Below are 22,043 nucleotides of genomic sequence, written 5' to 3'. Positions count from 1 at the left end.
GCAACTACTTGATTTCTAAGATATTCAATCTACTGAAGTAATGAAGGTTTTTTTTTCTTTAAGCTTTTAAGTTCAAACTACAAATTTTATTATTCTATCTATAAATCTAATAAATTTTAAGGGGCACTTTACAAAATAAAAGAAGCTCACTGTAAAATTCTTTTAGAAAGTGATCTACTTTGTAATGATAGAGCTGTTAGGACTTTAAATGGTTTCTTTTAATTGTTTGTAATGATATAGAATATTTCAAATTCAAACTGTTACATTAAGAAACATGATATCTTTTTTTTTTTTTTTTTGCGGTATACGGGTCTCTCACTGCTGTGGCCTCTCCCGTTGCGGAGCACAGGCTCCGGACGCGCAGGCTCAGCGGCCATGGCTCACGGGCCCAGCCGCTCTGCGGCATGTGGGATCTTCCTGGACCGGAGCATGAACCCGTGTCCCCTGCATCGGCAGGTGGACTCCCAACCACTGTGCCACCAGGGAAGCCCCAAGAAACATGATATCTTGAATGAACTAAATTAGAACAATATATATAAAATAAAGAGAGTTGTTCACAAGGCAATTTCACTTATACCTACATTTTGATGTCGAGTTCATGATTGTTGAATGCATCAGATAAGGAGAGAGTCTCATTAAATTTAGGGGCTGCTTTTTAAGGTTCATTCCAGACTTAGTATGTTTGATAACCATGCACATAATTCATGTTAGCATTTTTTCCACAGATGAAACCATAAAGTGGTTTGATGGAACTCTCGCAGACCAGTCAAACTGGGGTATTAGGAAGCCAGAGATGGACCATGTCAAACCCCATCTGTGTGTTGCCCTGAGGATTCCTGAAGGAGTGTGGCAGTTATCCTCATGTCAAGACAAAAAAGGATTTATATGTAAAATGGAAGCAGGTGGGTAAAGTTAGAAAGTAAATCTTCATTTTGCTTCTACCTTGACTAAAGTTGACCCACCTCTTTAGCACTTAAAGCTTTTAAAATCTAAGTATTCAGAGAGTATTCAGATAGATTCTAACATTATCATCTTGTTTTACATCAAACAAGTCGGAGAACATTTCAGCTCCTTCCTCTGATATGAAGGAAAAAAATCATTATAAATCAAATCAAAGACTATGATTTTCTTGTGTCGCCCTAGCTGTTAACCTAATGGGCAAAAAAAGAAGTTTACCTCAAGCAAATAGAGCTGGGAATGTAAACCAGCAACCCTCATTCTGGCAGCTGCTACTCAGAATTTTAAGCTCCATCTTTGGTCCCAGGAAATATAATTCAGGTCTAGGTATCCTTGTTGTGGATAAGTAGACGTGATTCTCTACTGCAGGCCATAATATATTATAAAAGTCACATAACTTGATCTTGAGCTATATACTTAGGTTGTGGTGATTATAAATAATTTTAGAAATATAAGCCAGAAAATTCTAGTCAGTTGCAAATAATAGAGCTTTCTAAGAGAAGACATTAACAAGGATCATTAACAGTGGGAAGGTGTTTATAGTAATCACAACAGTTTCTAGATGCAGGTATTCACAAAGAAGGAGGGATTGATATGGCCTGGGCTCCTGAAGAAAACTTCATAGAGGGGATGAGTCTTTGGAATCGCAAAAGATAATGAGAATAGAGGAGGGAATGAATATTGGATAAAAGGTCCAGAATGATTAAAGGCAGAAATTGAGAATGAGCTTAGACTGGACCATGTTAGGTGGTGTTGGGAATAAAACCGTATTACTGCAGGATCCATCCACAGAAAGTGCTGGGCTAAAGAGCTGAACTCCATGGTGAAGGACACAGGGAACACCTACATGCTCTAGAGACACCAAAAGTGGAGTCACACCCATCTGATGTAAAGGGAGACAGTTGTAATTTGAGTGATAGAACTGGGAACAAAAAAGGGAAGGCGGAAATGGGAAAAGAGAATCATCAGGCTTTGGTGACTGATTAGATATTGGGAATTAAAGAGCAAAAACTGGTAGGTATGGGAACCAAACTTTGAAGCTCTGAAAGTGTGGATATCAACTCTGTGTGGAAACCATGACTAACCTATTAGTGTGCCCAAGCAACCACTAGCATTCAACTATCAAGAACAAATCAGAAACATCTCATGTCTGTTCAGGACTTTAAAGCTTCCTGTACCACATAAGACACCTCTTTTATCCTACACAGCAACTTTCCAAGGCAGTGAAGCAGATACAGTATTCCCATGTTGCAGATGAGAAAAGTACTTGTCCAAACTGAGGCTACATGGAGAACTACACTCCACATTTTCTGATTCCATATGCCCCTTCTATACCTGCCCACTGCCTCCATCCTGAGAGTGAATACTCATTCAACAGTCTTTCTTTAAAAAGTATCTTTACACATACACAATACTACATGTTTTCAATAATATTATGCAAACTTATACAATTTTATTTTAAAATTGCAAAATCGAGGTTTGTTTTTTTTTTTTTTTTTTTTTTGCGGTATGCGGGCCTCTCACTGCTGTGGCCTCCCCCGTTGCGGAGCACAGGCTCCGGACGCGCAGGCTCCGGACGCGCAGGCTCCGGACGCGCAGGCTCAGCGGCCATGGCCCACGGGCCCAGCCGCTCCGCGGCATATGGGATCCTCCCAGACCGGGGAACGAACCCGTATCCCCTGCATCGGCAGGCGGACTCTCAACCACTTGCGCCACCAGGGAGGCCCGAGGTTTGTTTTTTTTTTTTTTTTTTAAAGTGTATTTTTGCTATTGGTAATGTTGACATTTAAGAGTGAATGAGCATAAGTAGTGCACTAAGGCACTCCCTCCACTCACAAATCCTTTACTGCTCTGCCTCTGGGTCATTCCCTACATATTTCTCTGGATCTTTGCTTAGATCAAAAATAGCAGAGTTCAAACTTTGATATAGAGTCTACTTGGAAAAGATACATTCTTACAGTAGAAAATCCTCAAACAGGAACCCTCTAACTTTTTGAATGGAGGAGCTATTATTCATTTCTCAAGATTCTTGAGATCTAAAAGGTGAGAAGGTCCTGATTTTTTTAATCTTTGCAAAAAGCCAGGGAGGTTACCGTTGCTGGACCAACTCCACATCATATCCCAACAAAACTGAGTTCCTTGCAGGCAGGGACTATATTTTACTCATATTTTTAATGCAGCACAGTGCTGAAACTGGATGGGGATTCTTCAGCTTAAAAAAAAAAAAAAAAAAAAGCAGTGTATGTGTTTGTGAGCACTAATAATGATTATTATAAATCAGGGGTCAGCAAACTTTTCTTTAAAGGACCAAATAGTAAATATTTCAGGCTGTAGGAGCCATATGGTTTCTGTCACACTGCCTTTGTTGCACAAAAGCAGCCATAGACAACAGAAACATTATTAGTGTGGCTGAGTTCTAATAAAATGTCATTTGTAAAAACAGGTGCCCAGATTTGATCCATGGACCATTATTTGCTGAGCCCTTCTATAAGCAATGACATAACTTTGCTGATTAAAAGGAAATTTTCATCTCAGTATTTTTTGTATTTGGTTTTAGATATTCACACAGTAAAGGAGGATCCAGGAAAATGTAGGTTTAGAACAGTAGAGAAAGTTTTGATTTTTCATAGGAATAATAAAAGAGAAAGTAACTATGTGACAGTATCTATCTTACTACTTGTCATTGAAGTTTTCTTTTTTTCATCTTCTTTCAGGACCAAGTCACAGCATTCTACCCCTTGCAGTAGCAGTGACACTGATAGTAATTCTGGCAATTTCCACACTTTCCTTCTGCATATACAAGCACAATAGTGGTATCTTCAGGAGACTTGCACAGTTTGGAAATCCTTACTATCCTGCAACCAACTTTAGTACAGTACATTTAGAAGAAAATATTCTCATTTCTGATCTTGAGAAGAATGACCAATAATAATGAAGTGAGAGGATGCCACGGCCATGAGAATGAGTAAAGAAGAGTACTTTCCTTTACAGACCAGATGCCACTCTAATATGAATCGTGTCACCATTTTAATTATTCTTAAAATGATTCCTGGTTTTGAACTGTAACCAAATCAGATAGGTGTTCATTTATTCATTTCCTCGAACTGTGATCTATTCTTTAAAAGGGGAGATTTTACAGTGGCTATTCTTCAGAAAACAAAAAACTATTAAAAGAAACTCCCAAATGAAAACTCTCAAACCAATGTGAATAATAGTTTTTGCATTAATATGCTTCTACCAAAAATTTTTGGGAATTTTAAAACTAATCTGATATCTATTCAGACGTTTACCAATACTCATTCCATTAAAAGAGAGAGGCAGAGAAAAGCAAAACAAAATTTAAAGTCCTACACTTGTATAAGAGAGGAAAAGAGAAAAGGCTTTTGAGAGGTTTCTTGTTTGTTTTTTAATTTGATCAGTTTAACAGCAGGGTTTGGAAAACACTAATTTCTAAGCTTAAAACTCACAGGTTCTGGGCTCTATACTAGTATTTAGGGTGACATTCATTTTTATTAGTTCTGACTTCTCAAACTAAAGGAGAAGAAAAATAACCTTTCTTTAAATAGTAAAAATCTTGGTTAGCAGCACAATTTCATAAGCAACCATGCAATGTGGCCTAAAATCATCAATTACTAAACGATGACACAGTTGGATAGTTAAAAAATCTTATAGATAAGCTCAGAGGGACTTATTGTTATCCTAATACTGTTAAAATTCACAAGCTTTATCAAAGACTAAAGGTATAAAATGTATACCACTCCTAACAACCAAAAGATATAAAATGTAACTTGAATTTAAAGGGGAAAAATGAAAGATGTGAATTACAGTTTCATTAGAACAAGACAAGTACTAAATAAATTACTCTTCAGTAGTGATCTAGATACCTTTGCTATATAAAGGAGTTTATTTGGGGAGTTCTATTGAGTAAACTAGGGTTTGGGGGAACCAACTCCATTTGCATTGGGCTAGTTCATGCAGTCAGTAAAAAATGATTAAAAGTATGATACCATCCATAAATTAAAACTCACAGATTTAATCTTCCTTCATTAATTTCTTATAAAGTAAAAGGACTTCAAAATCAATGTTCAAAAGTTTACTCATTGCATAAATGTTTATTGAGTTCCTGTCAAGGACCAAGAGCCATTCCAGAAATTGGAGGTATTGGGGCGAGCACTTATTTTCGAATGAAGGAAAACCGACAGTAAACCAGTAAAGAAATGCATAAGAAGAAAATATCAGGTGGTCATGAAAATTAAGTAAGATCCTGTGATAGAGAGAAACTGGGGGAGTCTCCCTAGAGTGTGCATTTTAGTTATTACAACCAGCTGCCTCAAAACTGGTGGCAAGTAGTCACAAGATGGAGCTTGGGAGAAAGTATGAATAAGTTTCTAAGTGGAAAACTATCATCATTAGAAATACAATTTGAAGAACGTGTCCTAAGAATGAAGTCCTTGTGGCCTGAAACAGTTAACACAGCTTCCAAAAGCAGCTCTTTGCTACTGCTGTGCAGTTTACACACTGAGACAACCTACTTCCATAATTTTGTTTGTTTGGGGACTTTTTTTTTTTTTAAGATATTACATTATGTGACAGTTGTATAGTTATGACTCAAAGGAAAAATTGGCTTGGACTAACCAGATGTTATAAAAGCTCAATTTAATAATCTGTCAAGTGAAATTAAAGTTCTGTTCTTTTTAGTGGACTTGGTAAAAACTGCTAATCAATTATCCTTCCAGTCAAGGTATATTGAAGTTGAATAGTCAGTCACACATAAAAATTTGACCAAGTATGTCATTAGTAAAGTGGTTTTTCAGGAAAAAAAAAACTGTACTGCTTGTCAGTGCTCTGTACTTTGATATTTAGTATTGAACCACATCCTAATGGACAGATCATGTGCTGCTTCCCATTACTGAAATTTCAGAAATAGGAATTACTGAAATACTCTGTTTTATTCACATACGTGCACTTTTAAAAACTTTCTTCCACAACTATTTTTAATCTGAGCTGGATTTCATGCTATACATGAAAAGAAAAAAGTAGCAGGGTCACAAACTCATTCACACATAATTAACGTGCCCCCTCCAAAAAACAGTCAATTATTTTCTATAACTTTGCGTAATAGAAAATCTTGGATTTTTCCAATTGAAGGTATACTGGGATCTTCCAATTCCAACAGTCTTCTTTCAGTTTAAATGTTTCTTCTATTGAAAGTTCTACTCCCTATCAAGGGTGCATTACATGGTCTCACTAGATAAACGTTCAGTCTTCCGGAGTTTCCATTCCCTCCTCAAAATGGTGGATGGATATATGAGAACTTGTTGTGTCCTTGTGGTACTGGGGGGAGTACGTGATAACTGACTGTGGGTGTGTTATCTGGTGTCCACTGATGGTAGTTGTCTGGCCCACACCTGGGAATTCTACTGGCGTCTCTATGAAGTCTGTATTTGGTGTAACCTGTAGTCTAGTCTCTTTGGACTGGCCCCATCCTGGCTTTCCCTGGCATTGCCTTATCCCTGGTTGTGACTCCCATTCAATTCCGTACCTGGACATTACAGTTCTTGGCAATAAGGCCATGTCACCTCTGCAGCACTATCAGTTACTCCCTTGGTCAGGGGAGGCTTAATACTGGACCAAACAATCCCAAAATCTCATTGGCTTAACACAGCGAAGGTTTATTTTTCATCCACACCAACATGGGGTTGCAGGAAGACTTTGCTCTATTCAGTTATCCATGGGTCCAGGATCCTCCTAAATAGTAGGTCCTCCATCTTCTAAGGCCTTGGTTTCCTCAGTGGGTCCCCTACCTCTGCCTGACAGAAGAAGTTAGAGATCTATCTTCGATTAATTATGTAGCTTCTATGGGCTATTGAAATACATTCTCTAAGTTAACAGTCTTTAAATTGAGAATATGTACCCTGTGGATACATAAAGACTTCCAAGGGATACAGGGGCATGGATATTTTTAAGGAGCTCAGTTTTCAGACTCATTAACCTTTATATGTATTCTTTCTTAGAACTGACTTGCCTGAGATCAAGGTGTCATGCTGGTTCTTCTTTCCCACCTCTTTTTGCAGAAATGTCCTTTTCTACCTCAAAAAAAAAAAAAAAAAGACATGTATTTTACTCCAAATATTATGATGATGCCTTCTCTTGGTAAAATCCTCCATGGCACCAGACAAAGACAAAATTTCAAAATAATGATGTCAGTGAAATTTCTTTTAATAAAGGAATTTATAAACCCATGTAAATTCTCACGTCTTCCTCTGTTTTCATACATTTTTCTGTTAAGGATGAAGTGCCGAATTAGAAAAGGGTTATTTTGCCCCATGTTAGGATAGTCTAAATTAATATGCATGGTATATATATATATATATATATATATATATATATATATATATATATATATATATATAAACAGCAGGAAAGATAACTGCATTCCTTTGAGACTTTATCTCATCCAGCCCCTGTCTATCATGAAAGACTATTTCTGGAGAGAAAATCTAGGGAAAGCAAAGTAAAGACAGTGCAGCTATTGATAAGACCCTGATGTGTTACTTTATCTGGGCTGAGAGCTCATGGCAAGACTTTGCGCTTTATTTATCTTAGATTTCTAACTGAGCTTTTGGGATGAGTATTATCATGCTTATTTGAATTGAAAAATGAAATCAGACTTTTTTTGAACATTGTCTTATTTGGATCATTTCTTTGACAATGAAGATTGGCTTTACCAGTTAAGTTTTATGATGAACATTTTCATTAAATTGGATGAACTATATGTGCAACTCCAGTGTTCTGATTAAAACATGTATTAATATAAAGACATTTTAATAGAAAAGTAGTATCAACAAAAGTATGATGAAATTAACAATATCTTATTTTTACAAACCTTACTTTGTATGCCAGGTAAAGCAAGGTGCCCGTAAGTGAAAGAGTAACAGGCAAAATTGATAGTCATTTTAAAAAGGAGTAGAGAACTCAAGCTTCTGGATCTAGAAACACAACATGGCACTTCCACTCACATATCATTGGCCAGAGTTATTCACAGGGTCCATCCTAACTGCAAGGAAGTCTGGGAGGTCTCCCAGTGTGCTCAGGAAGGAGAGGATAATGGACTACAGTGAGCACCAGCAATCTCTGCCAGATTTTCTCAGCACATATAGCTACAAAAGAAAGGGAGTGGGGGAATAGAATTCATGCTGAATCCTGGCTCATTCTAGCAATTTTTAATTAATATTAATTAATTTCTTCTATGATACATCCATTTCATTAAGAGATACATTACCTATAACATTTTAGTTTTATATATACTGATTATTTATTAACCACTGTAATATATCCATGTTGGTCTGATCAACTGTGTGCTGATAGTAATTGAAATGGCAACTCAATACAGAAGAAAATGTATAACACTGCCTATGTTCACAGGGAAATTTTTAAAAATAATTTTAACTTATATACATATTTTACTACAGGCGAATATGGCAAGGAAATGAATAAAATAGTTTCAAGAATAAAAATATTAGGATAAAATTCTGTGTGGCGATTAGAATGGAAATACAAGACTAAACAGAAAAAGAAACAAGAATCTCTGACTGCTAAGAGCTTGTTTCTGTGTGTTTCTATCTTTAAATAGACTATGATAGAATTCAAATTATCATGGTATCACCAATCAAAAGAAAGAGGGCTCCTTGGTGAAATGGTTGATTCCGGGTCTGGGGCAGGAAAAATACAGGATGAAACTGAAATATCTTGTGATGCTAGAAAGTAAGGAAATGCTTACAAAAAGATGGGGTCATGTCCAAAGGACATAGGACTAACCTGAAGGAGTTCCCAAGGGCCAAAGTTGGAACACTTTGAGAAACAAAATAAAAATAGTATTGGATTTTAAGCATAGAATAAATATCTATGAATCCATATTAATGTAAATAAATAAATGAATGAATAAATAAGTAAGTTGGGGAGGAGCAACAGTTCTTTTCTACAGAAGAATCCCAATTAAAAATGTAGAAGGAATGAGAGAAAAATCACCACTAGAAAAACACAACAGTAATAATTGTTACAGGCAAGATCCACCAGTGGGTGCTAAAATTCGTGGATGAACGTTTAAGGAGAAATGGGAAATTTTCATAGCTTTAAAATAGTGCCTCCAAAATAGTCATTAATTACAACTGGAAAGTACTGACTTTACAATGGAGAAAACTCTTTAATCATGTAAGCAAGGTTAACTTAAGCAGTAATAAGCCACATCAGCATCATGTATCCTCTAGTATGATGCCCTGAGAAGGGCACAAGACTTTTTTGGTATCCACCCCAAAATAATGTATAATCCCAATTTAGCAATAAAATATATCAGACAAATCCAAATTGACGAACATTACACAAAAAAATTGATGACTTCAAAAGTGTCCAGGTCGTGAAAGATAAGGAAAGATTGAGGAAATGTCACAGATTGGAGGAGAATAAGGAGCCATGACAACTAAATGCAAGGTAGAATCCTGGATTGGATCCTGGAATGGAAAATGCACATAATGGAAAAATGTGAAATTAAAATCTATAGTTAGTACTACTGTATCAGTATTAATTTCTTAGTTTTAATGTTTGTACTATGTTTATACATGTACCATTAGAGGAAGTTGGGTGAATGGTGTATAGGAATCTCTGTACTGTGTTGGCAAATTTTCTGTAAATCTAAAATTATTTCAAAATAAAAAGTTAAAAATCTGCTATGGTATTAGATTCCACTGGATATATTGAAAGGGTGACATGACGTGTTTACTTTTAAATGTCATTATAAGTTGATGAAAATTGCATCCTAATTATAAAAAATTTTAGATGTCAAATTAGAAAGGTAGGAAGCGATATACATTTTTTTCAAAATTCTTTTAGGAAGTATGCAAGCAAAAATGTTTGAGGACTACTGCTGTATGACATTCTTTTCTCCTGCCCCAAATGAGAAGGAAGAAAAACCCAACTTTTCTTCAATCTTTCTATAACAGCTCACCCGCTGGAGGATTTGGACAAACATATGTCTTGTTGTCAGCCACGGTTACTTCTATTTGCTTTCTGGCCTCTATGTTCTTCTTTTATTTCACCTCTATAGTGTCTAATCAGCACTTCTAATTCTCTCACTCATGCTTATCCACTACAACCTAATGGCTTAGTCTTTATGGTAGACAAAGTACAGAAGGGGAAAAAAACAAAGTTGCTTAGTTTCCTCTTTGTTCTTCGGGAACAAGCATTGGGAGATATTTCAAGATGTTACATCCATCAAAATTCTTATTGCCAACATTTATAAGAAACTTTGTGGTGATTATTACTATACATGGTTGGAATCTTTATTCCCTCTTCCTCCACCCCTCAAAACAACGATAAAGAGCAGCAATTGGCAGGGCCAAGTCCAGCCTGCTGCCAGTTTTTGTAAATAAAGTTATTGGAACACAGCCATCCTCATTCATTCACTCATTGTGTATGATCACTTCCAGGCTACAACAGCAGAGTTGAGTGGTTACAACACAGACTGAATGGCCTGCAATCCTATGGTATTTACCTCTCACCCTTTATAGGAGACGTTTGCTGACCCCTGATTTAAAGAAGAAACACCTAGATGGGAAGTCTAACATGCTTTGGCATGTCTGACAAGCACTATTATATACATGGACAGCACTTCAGTGTATTGATAATCAATTCTGATCAGTAAACATTTATTGAGAGCCTACAGTGGCCCAGAGAGGGCCCTAGGTTCTGGAGCTGGCAATATGAACAAAACCCCATCTCTGTGCTCATGAGGTCTCAGAGGAAGAGGAATATGTAAATAATAAGTGCAATATAATGCAATACAAATATTAACAAGATGAAAAGAATCAGAAAAAAAGGGTACTGATTAATTCTGTCAAGTAGAGAAAGAAGCTTGACAGAGAGAGTAGCGCCTATTAAATAGTAGAAAATTTTAGATAAAACAGATTTCTTTGATATCTTTTTGAGTTAGAAAGAAAGTTTTTAGTTTTGGGCCAATAATGAAGAAAAGATGTACCAAATTTACATACACTTAACTTTTGAATCCTCAGAAAAAAGACAATCACAAGAATGGCATACATTATTACCTTTGTACTAGGGCTAAATCTATTTAAAGCCAACTTGTTTATACTTATTCCTAGTTATTACTGAGTGGAATGGAAAGGGTGAGTAAATCTGCATTGCTGATCATACCATGGCATTATTATTTACTTCCATAAACAATTTAAGTTTAAAAATCTATATTATATCACGTGTTATACGAGCAACCTAATTAACACACATTACGGCTCTCTTTTAATCCTTAGACATAAAAATATTGGCTTATACTGAAAAAAAACTAAAGCTTTTATAATTGAACATTAGAAATAAACACTTAAAAGTTATATCTATTTTAGAAACATTGACTTAGCTGTTCATGGTTCTCTAAAGATGAAACTTTTGGTACCTTGGATTACTTACAAGAATTTATAGCGTTTAGAATCTTATCTCTGATGTTTACAACTCTATACAAAATGACTGAAAACTCGGATTTGTTCATTTTTATGTTGTAAAATTTGAAGTACAATAGTGTATGCAGTTTTAAAAATTCAGTTATAATATTCAGGCTTATATAAAAGGTTAATATTTTAGGTGTACTTATAAATATGCTGAACCATATGTTTTATTTCTTAAGTCAATTCCATTAGTACTGTTGCAATTTTAAAGTTTTTTAGAGAAAAATAACAGTGTGCTTAAATCTAAAATGCTAGATAAAAAAGTGAAAATCTGCACGCGTTTATAAAGCCTAATGAAGAATTCTAATTGCAAAAGAAAATCTGTAACTAAAGCCACAAAATGAGTACTATGTATACCAGTGACCTTCTTTACTCAGAGTTAATTAACACAAGCACTTGCTTCTTGCAGAGCACTTTGCTGTAATTTAGAACAAATTAAGGGAAAAAATCATTCAAGTGCTGTTTTCTTCACACCATGAAGTGAGCACGATGGGCCAAAGTTTACTCATTTAAAATATTGTCATCCTTTTCTTGTAATTATGAGTAGCAATACCTTTTTTTTGGAAAAAAAAAAAAGACATCCTGATCTATGCCATTTTCAATTTTTTCCCAGGCTTCTATTTAATAATGGAAATTGATTTTTAAAACTAATATAAAATGCCGTTTTCCGTTTCTCATTTCTCCTAAGTCTCTCACTTACATTAAATTCAAGCATTATATATTATCCTGGGTATTTTCCAAATATTTTGAATTTAATACGGCAAATTATTAAAGGACCTTTTTCATATTTTTATGCCCCTCGCCCAACCCTGAAATTGCGACTTCATTACTGTTGCTGTTCGGTAGTTTATTAATTAACCTGAGCTCCTTCAGTCCCAACTTATGAGGTCATGTCCCCAGGAGGTTGTTTAAACTTTACTCTTCACCTTCTCTGATAGTGGAGCTTTGCAGGAGCTGGAAACCCAACTCAAAAGATAGAGGAATCAGCAAGAGTCCTACCCCTATAGAGTTTGGTTAGAGGGGAAGACCCAGAACAGAAGGCAGAATCAGGAAAAACTCACTGAAAGGATTAGGGAGGAATGGGAACTTAACAGGGGTGTTACCTCATGTGTCACCAAAAGCTTTGGCATTCCTGATTAAGAATTTGATTCTGTGGAGACTGAGAAAGTTGTTCAAGATTGAGCATCCCTGAACAGACGCAGTGTTTACCCAAGCCATCAGTACTTGCAGTCTTCAAGCAAGGGCTCCTCTGGTTGGACCCAAAATTGTTTTATTCCCATTTCACTCCCTGTGACACCTAAAGGTGCAAAGGAAAAGCAGTCTCTCTGCTCATTGCCCAACAAGGGGTGCATCTGAGTGAAGCAGCGCCTCCTGGCAACAGGGAAGGATCAGAGAGCCTGGTGACTCTGGCACTCAGTAGAAACTCCCTGGAGTTGGTACCTCAATTTATACTCCCCAAGGGAAGTTTAGAGAGAGAAAAGAGAGATATTGAGCAAGAAGACCAATTGGTTTATCTTTTGCCTTAGAGGATAATCTGAAATTGCATATTAGTAAGTAAATTTCCTGTTCCATTTTAATAATAAACTGAATTTGTTAAAAAATGTAGTTCCATGGGTGGTAGCCCCTATAATTATCCTGTAGTTATTATCATTACTCATACTGCATTTGAAGCACTCTCATCTGACTCAGTTGGGATCTCTAGTTAGGGAATCAAAAATATCAGTTACAGCAAGGAATCATAAAAAGTGATAGATGCATAGGTAGCACAGACATTTTATTTTTCATTAGAACACATAAATATACATTTATCCACAAATGTCTTGGTATAGGGACAGTATCATTCATTTCAGTATGGCTTCCTGTTGGTCTCGTGCATAAAGCATATCCGTAAGGTTTTCTTCAAAATCACTGGTTTCATGGTCTTTAGTGGAGTGAAAATTTAAAGATATCTGTAAGCCAATCTGAGTGCAAAGCCCTAATTTTTTATAATTTTCCCCAATATTTATAATTGTCTTGCTCAACAACAGAATTTTTAGCTATTCACCTTTATTGAGTCTTTGCAAAGCTTTTAGTTTTCATAAAAGAATGCTCTTTTTATACTCATATTTTGCTTCAAAATTCAATTAAACTATAAAACTACAATACCTAGTACAACTGGCATAACTGTGGTGCTCTCACAAGAGGGAGTGAGGGCATGGCCTTCTACTCTGCCATCTTGAACCAGTCTCCAGCCTTGCCTTCATTTTAACAGCATATTTCACAGAGGGCTTGGCTGGCCCACCAAGGCAGTGAAGTCTTCAGCTTCTTCTTCAGCTGTTAGAGTTTGAGATTTACTCCAAACACAGGAAGTGAGAATTTCCCTCAGAACTTAACTCTGAAATCCACACAGAATGGATCTGAACATAAATAAGCAAGTCATCTAAAAGAGAGAAAATAGCTCCCCAGGCCACCTGTCTACCATCTAGATTTCAACTTGATTAAACATGTGGGAGGAAAGAAAGCAAGAAGGTGCTGAGGAAGGGGGTGGGGAGGGGAATCACTGCCCCATGGAAGCAGGCTCAGAGACAGACATCCTTGACAGTGTTGGGGGCAAGGGGAATTGGATATTGGGCAGAGTGTATTTTAGCATTCCAAAGACATCCCTGGGTGAGATGGATGTATTGTTAAACCATTTTACCTTGTGGTGCAAGCATAACTATCTTGGTTCTATTTCCATGCCCAACAAAAATCTCCTTAGTGTAGATCTGCCTAATGTTGTGAGAATGTCTGACTTCCCAGACTTTGAGTATATTAGGCTCTTAGGAGAGGGGTTGCCTATGGTAAAGGAAATAGCTTGAGCCTGTGATTAAATTGCCCATGCAGCTTGAAAAAAGGTGCTGATTGTATAAGTACTAATCTTAAATTTCTCATTGTTAATTAATACAATGGCATTGTGATAGCTACTTCAGTCTCCTGTGTGGTTTTGTTGGGGCAGTGCTGGCTCCAGAATGTTGCAGTAGGAGGTGCCCAAGGGTGGGTAATCTCATTGGAAAGGGGATCTAGATGCAAGGAACTTATGCTGGTACAGTGACTGAAGAACAAGGGCACGGGGCTTACTTGGATGGCAGAACAATCATAAATTGGCATAAACATCTCTACCCCAGATTGTGTGGGTGTTTAGTTAGGGTGAGTCAAGGCATGACACCCAGTAGTCCCAGAGTGACTAGGGTGAGTTTCTGTGGCTTTAAACCAAAAACCAGATCCTGGGACACAGTTGTGATCTTCAGGGTCCATCCCATCTCCACTTAGCCTCCATTTCCTGTGAAGACAACTAGGTTTCTTCCACCAACTCTCATTCTATTGATTTCACGGTAGTATTTAAGGGAATCACAGATATGTTTCATGCACCCTGTTTTCCAGATAATAAAAACAAGGCTTCGAAATATTCTTTGATTTAACCAATGAATGATACATGGCTAATTTGTGGCAAAGTTGGAATTAGAACCTATCTCATGATTCCCAGTTCCAAGCTCTCATCAGTAGTCTGTGTTGCCTGCAGTTCGGCTGACCCCAGAGTGCTGTAAGAAAAGTGGAGGTTCAGAGGAGTGGGGGTTGTGGTAGACCAAGGACAATGAAAAAGGCTGGGCTATAAAGTCAGAGAAGGGCATATAGGCTTCTCAGCTAACTCAGATACCTGGGAAGGTGAGACATAGTTGCAGTTCTGCTTTGGAATCCAAACAGGTGTGTGGAGCAAGGAAGAAGACCCAGGTAGAGCTCTGAAAGTGGGTAGTTGAAGGAAGGAGATACAGGAGGGGGATTCAGGAAGCCCAGAGGATATCTACAGAATACTTGATGAACAACTAAAAGCAAAGTTACCCATCTGCTTTTTTTGATGGATCTTATGAATAGCAAGATTTCCTCCTGCAGTCCTGGATAGTAGCAGGAAATAGGTTGATTTCTGTTTTGTTCTGTGTTCCTAGGACGAACATATTCTTGTTAAAAGCTAGTGCATTGCATTCCAACTTGATTAAAGACACAAAACAAACAGCTCTGAAAGTCACATAACCTCAGGAAAAAGAGAACTTTGAAACAGTCTTTTTTATGTGTAAGGCTAGATAGCAGAAAAAATGGGAACCAGAAGATCATTGAGTTTAGGTTCTAATTGGTCACATACATATCAGATAAAAATGCAAAGTCTCTTAGCATCAGTTTTGTTCATGTTTCCTCACCTGCAGTCTGGTATGTGTGCTGGATAGTCCTCCAAATCCACGCCCCACCTGTCTTCACCTTGCTCTGTAACTCAGACTATATCACTTGGACTTCCTTGCCTTCCAGCTTTCGTTGGGTCCACCCAATGGGAGACTCTGCAAAGAGATTTCAAAGGTGAGGGAAAACAATTGGGGATTTTAATCTCCCTGACTCCCTCCTTGCCTAAATGCAACTGAACAGTGACCACATTCTTGTACTGAGGCCACAGCACCCATATCCTGCCCCTGTCCCACAGCCTTTTCCAGATCCAGGAACAGAAAAACCACTTATCTCTTCAGGCCTGGGGTGGAAAAGTCTCCTAGTGCAGGAATTCCTGGGTGTTTCACTGTCCTTTGTTGCTCCCTGGCACCTTCCCACACCTTTATAAATAGTTCCTTCATTAAACTCTCTTCAGTTCCACTTCTCATGAGCTCCCCATTTCCTGGAGGGCCCCTATAGGTACAGCAAGCTTGGGTCATGCTTTTGATATTGGAACAGCTCACACTTTGACAGTCTTTATCCTCCAGCTTTCAATTTCTTTTTTGTGTGAAGCTTTTTCAAGACAACAACATAAAACTCCAATCAAACACATGTTCAGCCCTACTAGACTCTAAAAGCAAGCACAGTAAATCATTCCCAAGTAAGCCATTCTTGGGCTAAAATTAGAGTGGACACTGTCAAGGGAAAAAAGGTTATTATAAGCCCAAACTGTTAAATTATACCTTCATGACTGAACACAACTGTAATCCATATTATTATTTTAAATTACACTATAAAAAGCAGTCATTTATCGCCTTTCCAAAACATAGTGATAATATATTACCAAATTACCAAGGGTCCTTTATTAAAGCTCTTGAATTTGATTTATAATGCATGATGTCGGCTTACCCTTGAGAAAAATCTACTAAAAGGTATGCTTAGTCTTAAAGCCAGTGAAATAAAATCTCCCTCTAATCAGCCGCCAGAAAGCTTCCACTTCAATGTTTTGTTGATACTGGTGTCAGCAGGACATTAAAAGCTCGAAGCTTTTTATGTTTTATCAAATACCAGAATTATGCTGAAGCAGAAGCATTAATTCATGGAGTGAAGCTTCCAAAACTTCTCCAGTTCTCCTTCATCCTTCCTCCCCCTACCACAAAGGTCACATCGAATCAGTGGGTTGGCGTTAAAACAGAGATGGACATTTGGTGAATGTTCGATATACACAAAACCACTCTAGAACCCAAGGGAGAGACAAGCACTAAAATATACTTTTCTAAAAATGCCAGTCATATCTAATAAAGGAAAAAGTGACTGGTGCTGGAAAGTAAGAAAGTGACATGGTTATGATTCTCATCTTATAATGAGAAGCGGAGTGCCCGAAAGTGTTAGGTATTTGCCCCAGACTTTTCAGTCAGTGTCTGGAGGAGCCGAGATCATTGTCAATCAGATCATAACAGTCCCTTCCCGAATAAAATCTCTCATCAAAGAAATAGGAAGCCTCTAAGGTTAAAGAAAAAATAAATTTTTTCACAACTTTTTTTTCATCACTTTGATTCTGGGCCTCCAAAAGAAAGTTTTTGTTATGCTGCCAGATTCACAAAAAAGTGCTCAAGGGAACAAATTGTATTTTAAGTGTGTCTTAGAAACCTATAGCTAAGTGTCAACAATAAAAACAATGTTCTCAGAAGATTATTTATACAGAAGAGCCCAAAATGTATTTATATGGACATCTATGTAGTTGCTATAAATGCTAATCTCAGTAACTTTTACATGGTTCCCTCCCCATCTTATATACACATGCACCTCAAAATGTAGAATTATAGCTCTGCCACCGTTATCTGGACACTGGGCAACCTGTAAGATACCTACCACCACTGCAATACTATTAAGCCATGGCATTTCTTACCAGACTATTTGATTTTTTTTTTGACAGACTGATTAGGCAAATAAAAGTTGGCACCATTATTTCTAGCAGACATACAGGTGAGATGAGCTGGGAAAATTAATTGCTGACATGGAGGCACACATGTGCATTGGAAAAAAGGGGGGAGGTACAAGGAGGACCTTTTGGTTTGTTTGAAAATCATATCAGAGAGTTGAAAAATCAGAAGTTGTCCATCTCCTATTGTCCAAGTCCTTGTTGCCATAAATGTATTGGAGGATGCTGGGCCCCACAGGTGTGATATACATCAGACCAGATAGGAAATGGAATTTACCATGACATTATAACCAAATGTTATTCTTTAGAAAATATAGGATCTAACTGAATTGTCCACTCTAGGATCCTAGGGAAGATTTTTCCTGTGATCAAAAGAGGAACACAGCCCAAAGCTGTTCCTGAAGTTTTTGTTTTGTTTTTGTCACACACCCTCTCCCCAAGTCAAAGAAAATGATTTTCCAGATTGATGATTTTCCTTGTCCATAGTTGGATGGCTTGAAATTTGGTGCCCAAAACATTCAGCCATAAGTAGCTTCTCTCAGTTTAAAGATTCTGGCACCAAGTTCATTTTTATGATGTTTTGGTGACTATTTTAGTTGATATTTGACATATATTTTGTCCATCTATCATCTTTGAACACCTTCCCTGATAAGCTTACTTCCCAGCCTCCCTTGCAGCTCAGCAGCAGGCATGTGACCCTCCACCAGGGAGATGTACACAAGTGAGACTTCAGTGCAGAAGAAAACACTATGGTAGGCAGGCTGAGTGATGGCCCCTGAAGATATCAGATCCTAATACCTGGAACCTGTGAATGTTAACTTATAAGGTAAAGACTTTGCAGATGTGGTTAAATTAAAGGTATTGAGACAGAGAGAGTAACCCTCATTATACACACATACACAACATTGCATGTATCCTTAAAAAAGGAGGGCAGAGGGAGATTTGACACATACAAGGAGGAGACGACAATGTGATGACAGACCAGACAGGGATTTGAAGATCCTGGCCTTTAAGACTGGAGTTATGCAGCCAAGCCAACTAATGCCAGAAGCCAGAAGGTAGAAGAGGCAAGGAATGGATTCTCCCCTAGAGCCACCAGTGGGAGCACAGCCCTGCCTGCAGCTTCCTTGATTTCTGCTCAGTGATACTGATTTCTGACTTCTGACCTCTAGAATTGTGAGCAAATAACTTTTAGTTTTAAGCTACTCAGTTTCTGGTAATTTGTTACACACTGGAAACAAACATAAAGACGAAGAAAGAGGCTCTGCAGAGTCCACTGTGGTGAGAGTGGTGGCAGATGCACACAGCTGAAGAGGCCGAAATTCCAGAACTACTGCCAAATATGCTATGAGCTGCGGATTCTATGTCCAAAGGGTGTGGCTGTGGAGTCCTCTGGTATAATTTATGCACTGCTTTTACTGTGTAGTCTCAGACCCTCTCAACGATTCTGTGAGCTGCCTAATATACTTTCATAAGTTACTCCTCTGCTTAAGCTAGAGTGGGTTCATTTTTTTGCATTTAAGTATCCTAGCTATAACAATAATTAAATTATCATTATCTTAAAAATGTTGGGTCATCCTCACCTACAGCAGATCACATATGGAGCATCCCCTTCTTCCCACACATTTATCCATTTGAAATTCAATTAAACTAAGAAGTGAGGGTAACCATGGAGTGGAAAAGAAACGAAGTTGCTATCAGAAGCATATTCAATTCAATTAAAATAAATTGATGGAGTTACTGTATTCAACCAAAATAACAATTTGCCAAGCCCAATCCCTGTCTTTGAGGAGGCAAAATAGGCACTTTAAAAATTGTAGAATAGTACAAACAAATAATATACAGAAGGAGGACTTCATGGAGGAGATGGCATTTGGTTTGGCACTTAAGTTGACTCTTGGCTTGAGTACAGAGAAAGAGACTCCATGTAAAGAAGACACCCTAAGCAAAGGCCTGAGAGTGGGAGAGTATGGAACATGATTATGGGTCATAAAGTGTTTTTTAAAATCCTACCTATAGGGTAAAGAAGGGTGAAGTAGGTTACGATCTGACTGTGGATGGCTTGAGAGTCAGGTTTTAGAGTTTTCACTTTAGACTGCAGCACAGAAGATGCGCGAAAGGGCAGGAGAGACGGTGCTGTGCCCAGAACTGTGTTTTAGGAAATTTAATCTGACCACATGTGTCAGATTGATTCGGAGGGACAACTAGAGGTAGGAGCTCAGTGGGGAGCGTGTGACAATTGTTCAGGCAACAACAAGGTAATGACAGTATGAGGGAAAGAAAGGATTTTTGTTTTTTAAGTTTTTGGCCACACCCCACAGCATGTGGGATCTTAGTTCCCCAACCATGGATCAAACCCATGCCTCCTGCGTTGGAAGGCACAGTCTTAACCACTGGACTGCTGGGGAAGTCCTGGAAAGAAAGGATTTGAGAGGTATTGGTCCAGAAAAAAATAATAAAGACTTGGTACTATTGGGGGATGTGAGGGACACCATAGAAAGAAAAATCCAAAGTCCGGGTGTTCAGCAAGAAAAATAAATTTGGAGAAATTGGTTTATTAGCAAGATGGAAATTGGTGAGTCTGAATTTTAGTCTTACTGGTTTGGGTGCATCAGGACAGGCAGTGGGTGTGCATATGGAAACATGAGATTAGATTAGAGCTCAGGAGAGAGGTGGAACCTGGAAAAAGTTTTGGGAAAAATCAACATAAATGTGGTAACCGATATCTGGGAAATAGGTGAGCTTGCCAGTGCTAAAAAAAAAAAAAGTGTGGATGGTAAAAAAAAAAAAAACAGGCAACGAAAGAGCTGGGAGGAATACCTTCACTTAAGGGTCAGAAAGAGGAAGAAAAGAAAATGTACTAGCCAGGGGTCTTGGGAGCAAACCAAAGAACCCAACTCTGGCTCACCTAAGCAGAAGAGGAGGGTATCCATAGGACATGGGCTTAGAGAGTGGGAAGGGGAAAACCAGGCCCAGAAAACAATGACCAAACGAGGCCAGCAGCTGTGAGGAGGAACAAGCTCACACAGGCCAAGGAAACGGTTTGGTGAGAAAGGGACCGCAGTGCTGCCTGCAGGGCACGCCCCTCAGAGACTTTAGTGCTATCTCCACCTGCAGAAAACATTCTGACTGTCTTGGGCAGGAGCCTCTGACTGGCAAGGTGCAGTCAACCGGGCTAGCAGCTGGGGTGGGGGAGGGGAGGAAGAGGGCAGCGAAGGGGCAGGAAAGGCAGCAGAGGAATCAGGTGTGCAGGTCTCTCTGGAGAGAAGAGCAGTGGTCACGTGATCACCAGAGGCAAACAACCAGGAAGCCAAAGAGGACGCGGGCAAATGGTTCCTGGATCAGCCCAGCTGGCACCTTCAAGAGGAAACAAGCCAGACTTTAAGAAAAAGAAACGAGCCACTGAGAGGAGCGACAACATGGAGGCTGTATATAAACTTCTTTTTTTAAGTGTGGGGGTAGAAAGAAAGATAGCCAAGAATGCTTATTTTAGAATGAGGGACATTTGAGCATATTTCAGGCCACTGGGCAGGAATCTGTAGAAGGTGATGAAAATTCCAGAAGAAGAAAAGGAGTGAAATAAGATCCTAGAGGATGTGGGAAGGGTTGAGATAAATACCAGCAAGTGGTGGTGGAAGGTGGTGGCTGGAAGAGAGAATGGAAATGGGGACAAGCAAATCTTGGTATGGTTCCTTTAATTCAATGTAACTAATTTATGATGTGTCTACTATAAGCAAGTACTCTGCTCGGAACTGGGGGTTTACAAATTTGGGTAAGGCAAGCCATGACCTCAATGAGCTGATGAGCAAGCCACATTAGACAACCTGTAATGTTCATTCAACCTTAAATGTGCTATAACTTTAACATTTTAAACTGAAGATATCAATAAAAACAAATTAGAATTTAATAAGGTCAAACAAGATACAAATTGCTGTAGGAGTTCAGGGCAGGAAGCAGGCACTTGCAGCTGGAAAGGTTTCCAGGAGGAAGCTGGATCTTAAAGGATAAATACACACAGTGGGGATGATGAGCATTTGGAGGGTTTGCCAGAGAAAACAAAAGGTATAAACAAGAGCACACACACAAAAATTGGATGTTAGAGAAGATATGCATGAATTATGAGGCTTCCCAGCGTTTAAATCTCTTCTCTGAGGTTCCTCTGAATTATGAGGCAGAGAGCTATCACTCTAAAAGCTGAAAGGTCAGATCCTCAATTGCCCTGTCACCTCTAAGTCCAGGACAGAGGGGCATGGGTTAGATTCATCAATTAGGCACACCCACCACTGATTGTAACAGTGGATGTCACTGCAGTGGCTCTGTGACATGATTTTATCCATGGTTTCCCATCTACTGCCTAGATTCATTTTCAGAGCCTGGTTTTCCAGCCCTCCCAGCAATTCCACACGCTTTCTGAATCCATTCAATAAATT

At 38.3% G+C, this 22,043-nt stretch overlaps 1 protein-coding gene across 1 annotated transcript in view; it reads left to right on the top strand.

The window, feature by feature from the left end:
* The window catches only part of PLA2R1 (phospholipase A2 receptor 1), a 121,267-nt gene extending 114,068 nt beyond the window's left edge, over positions 1–7,199 (top strand). Inside the window, exons 28-29 of the mRNA XM_060107317.1 lie at positions 726–902; positions 3,672–7,199. Coding sequence (XP_059963300.1) covers positions 726–902; positions 3,672–3,886 — 392 coding nt within the window. The 3' untranslated portion in view covers positions 3,887–7,199. The remainder of the gene's footprint in view (positions 1–725; positions 903–3,671) is intronic.
* Positions 7,200–22,043: the final 14,844 nt, after the last annotated feature.

The sequence above is a fragment of the Mesoplodon densirostris genome, chromosome 8 (assembly GCF_025265405.1).
Source record: "Mesoplodon densirostris isolate mMesDen1 chromosome 8, mMesDen1 primary haplotype, whole genome shotgun sequence".
Lineage (NCBI taxonomy): Eukaryota > Metazoa > Chordata > Mammalia > Artiodactyla > Ziphiidae > Mesoplodon > Mesoplodon densirostris.
This window is presented reverse-complemented; position numbering and strand designations above follow the sequence as displayed.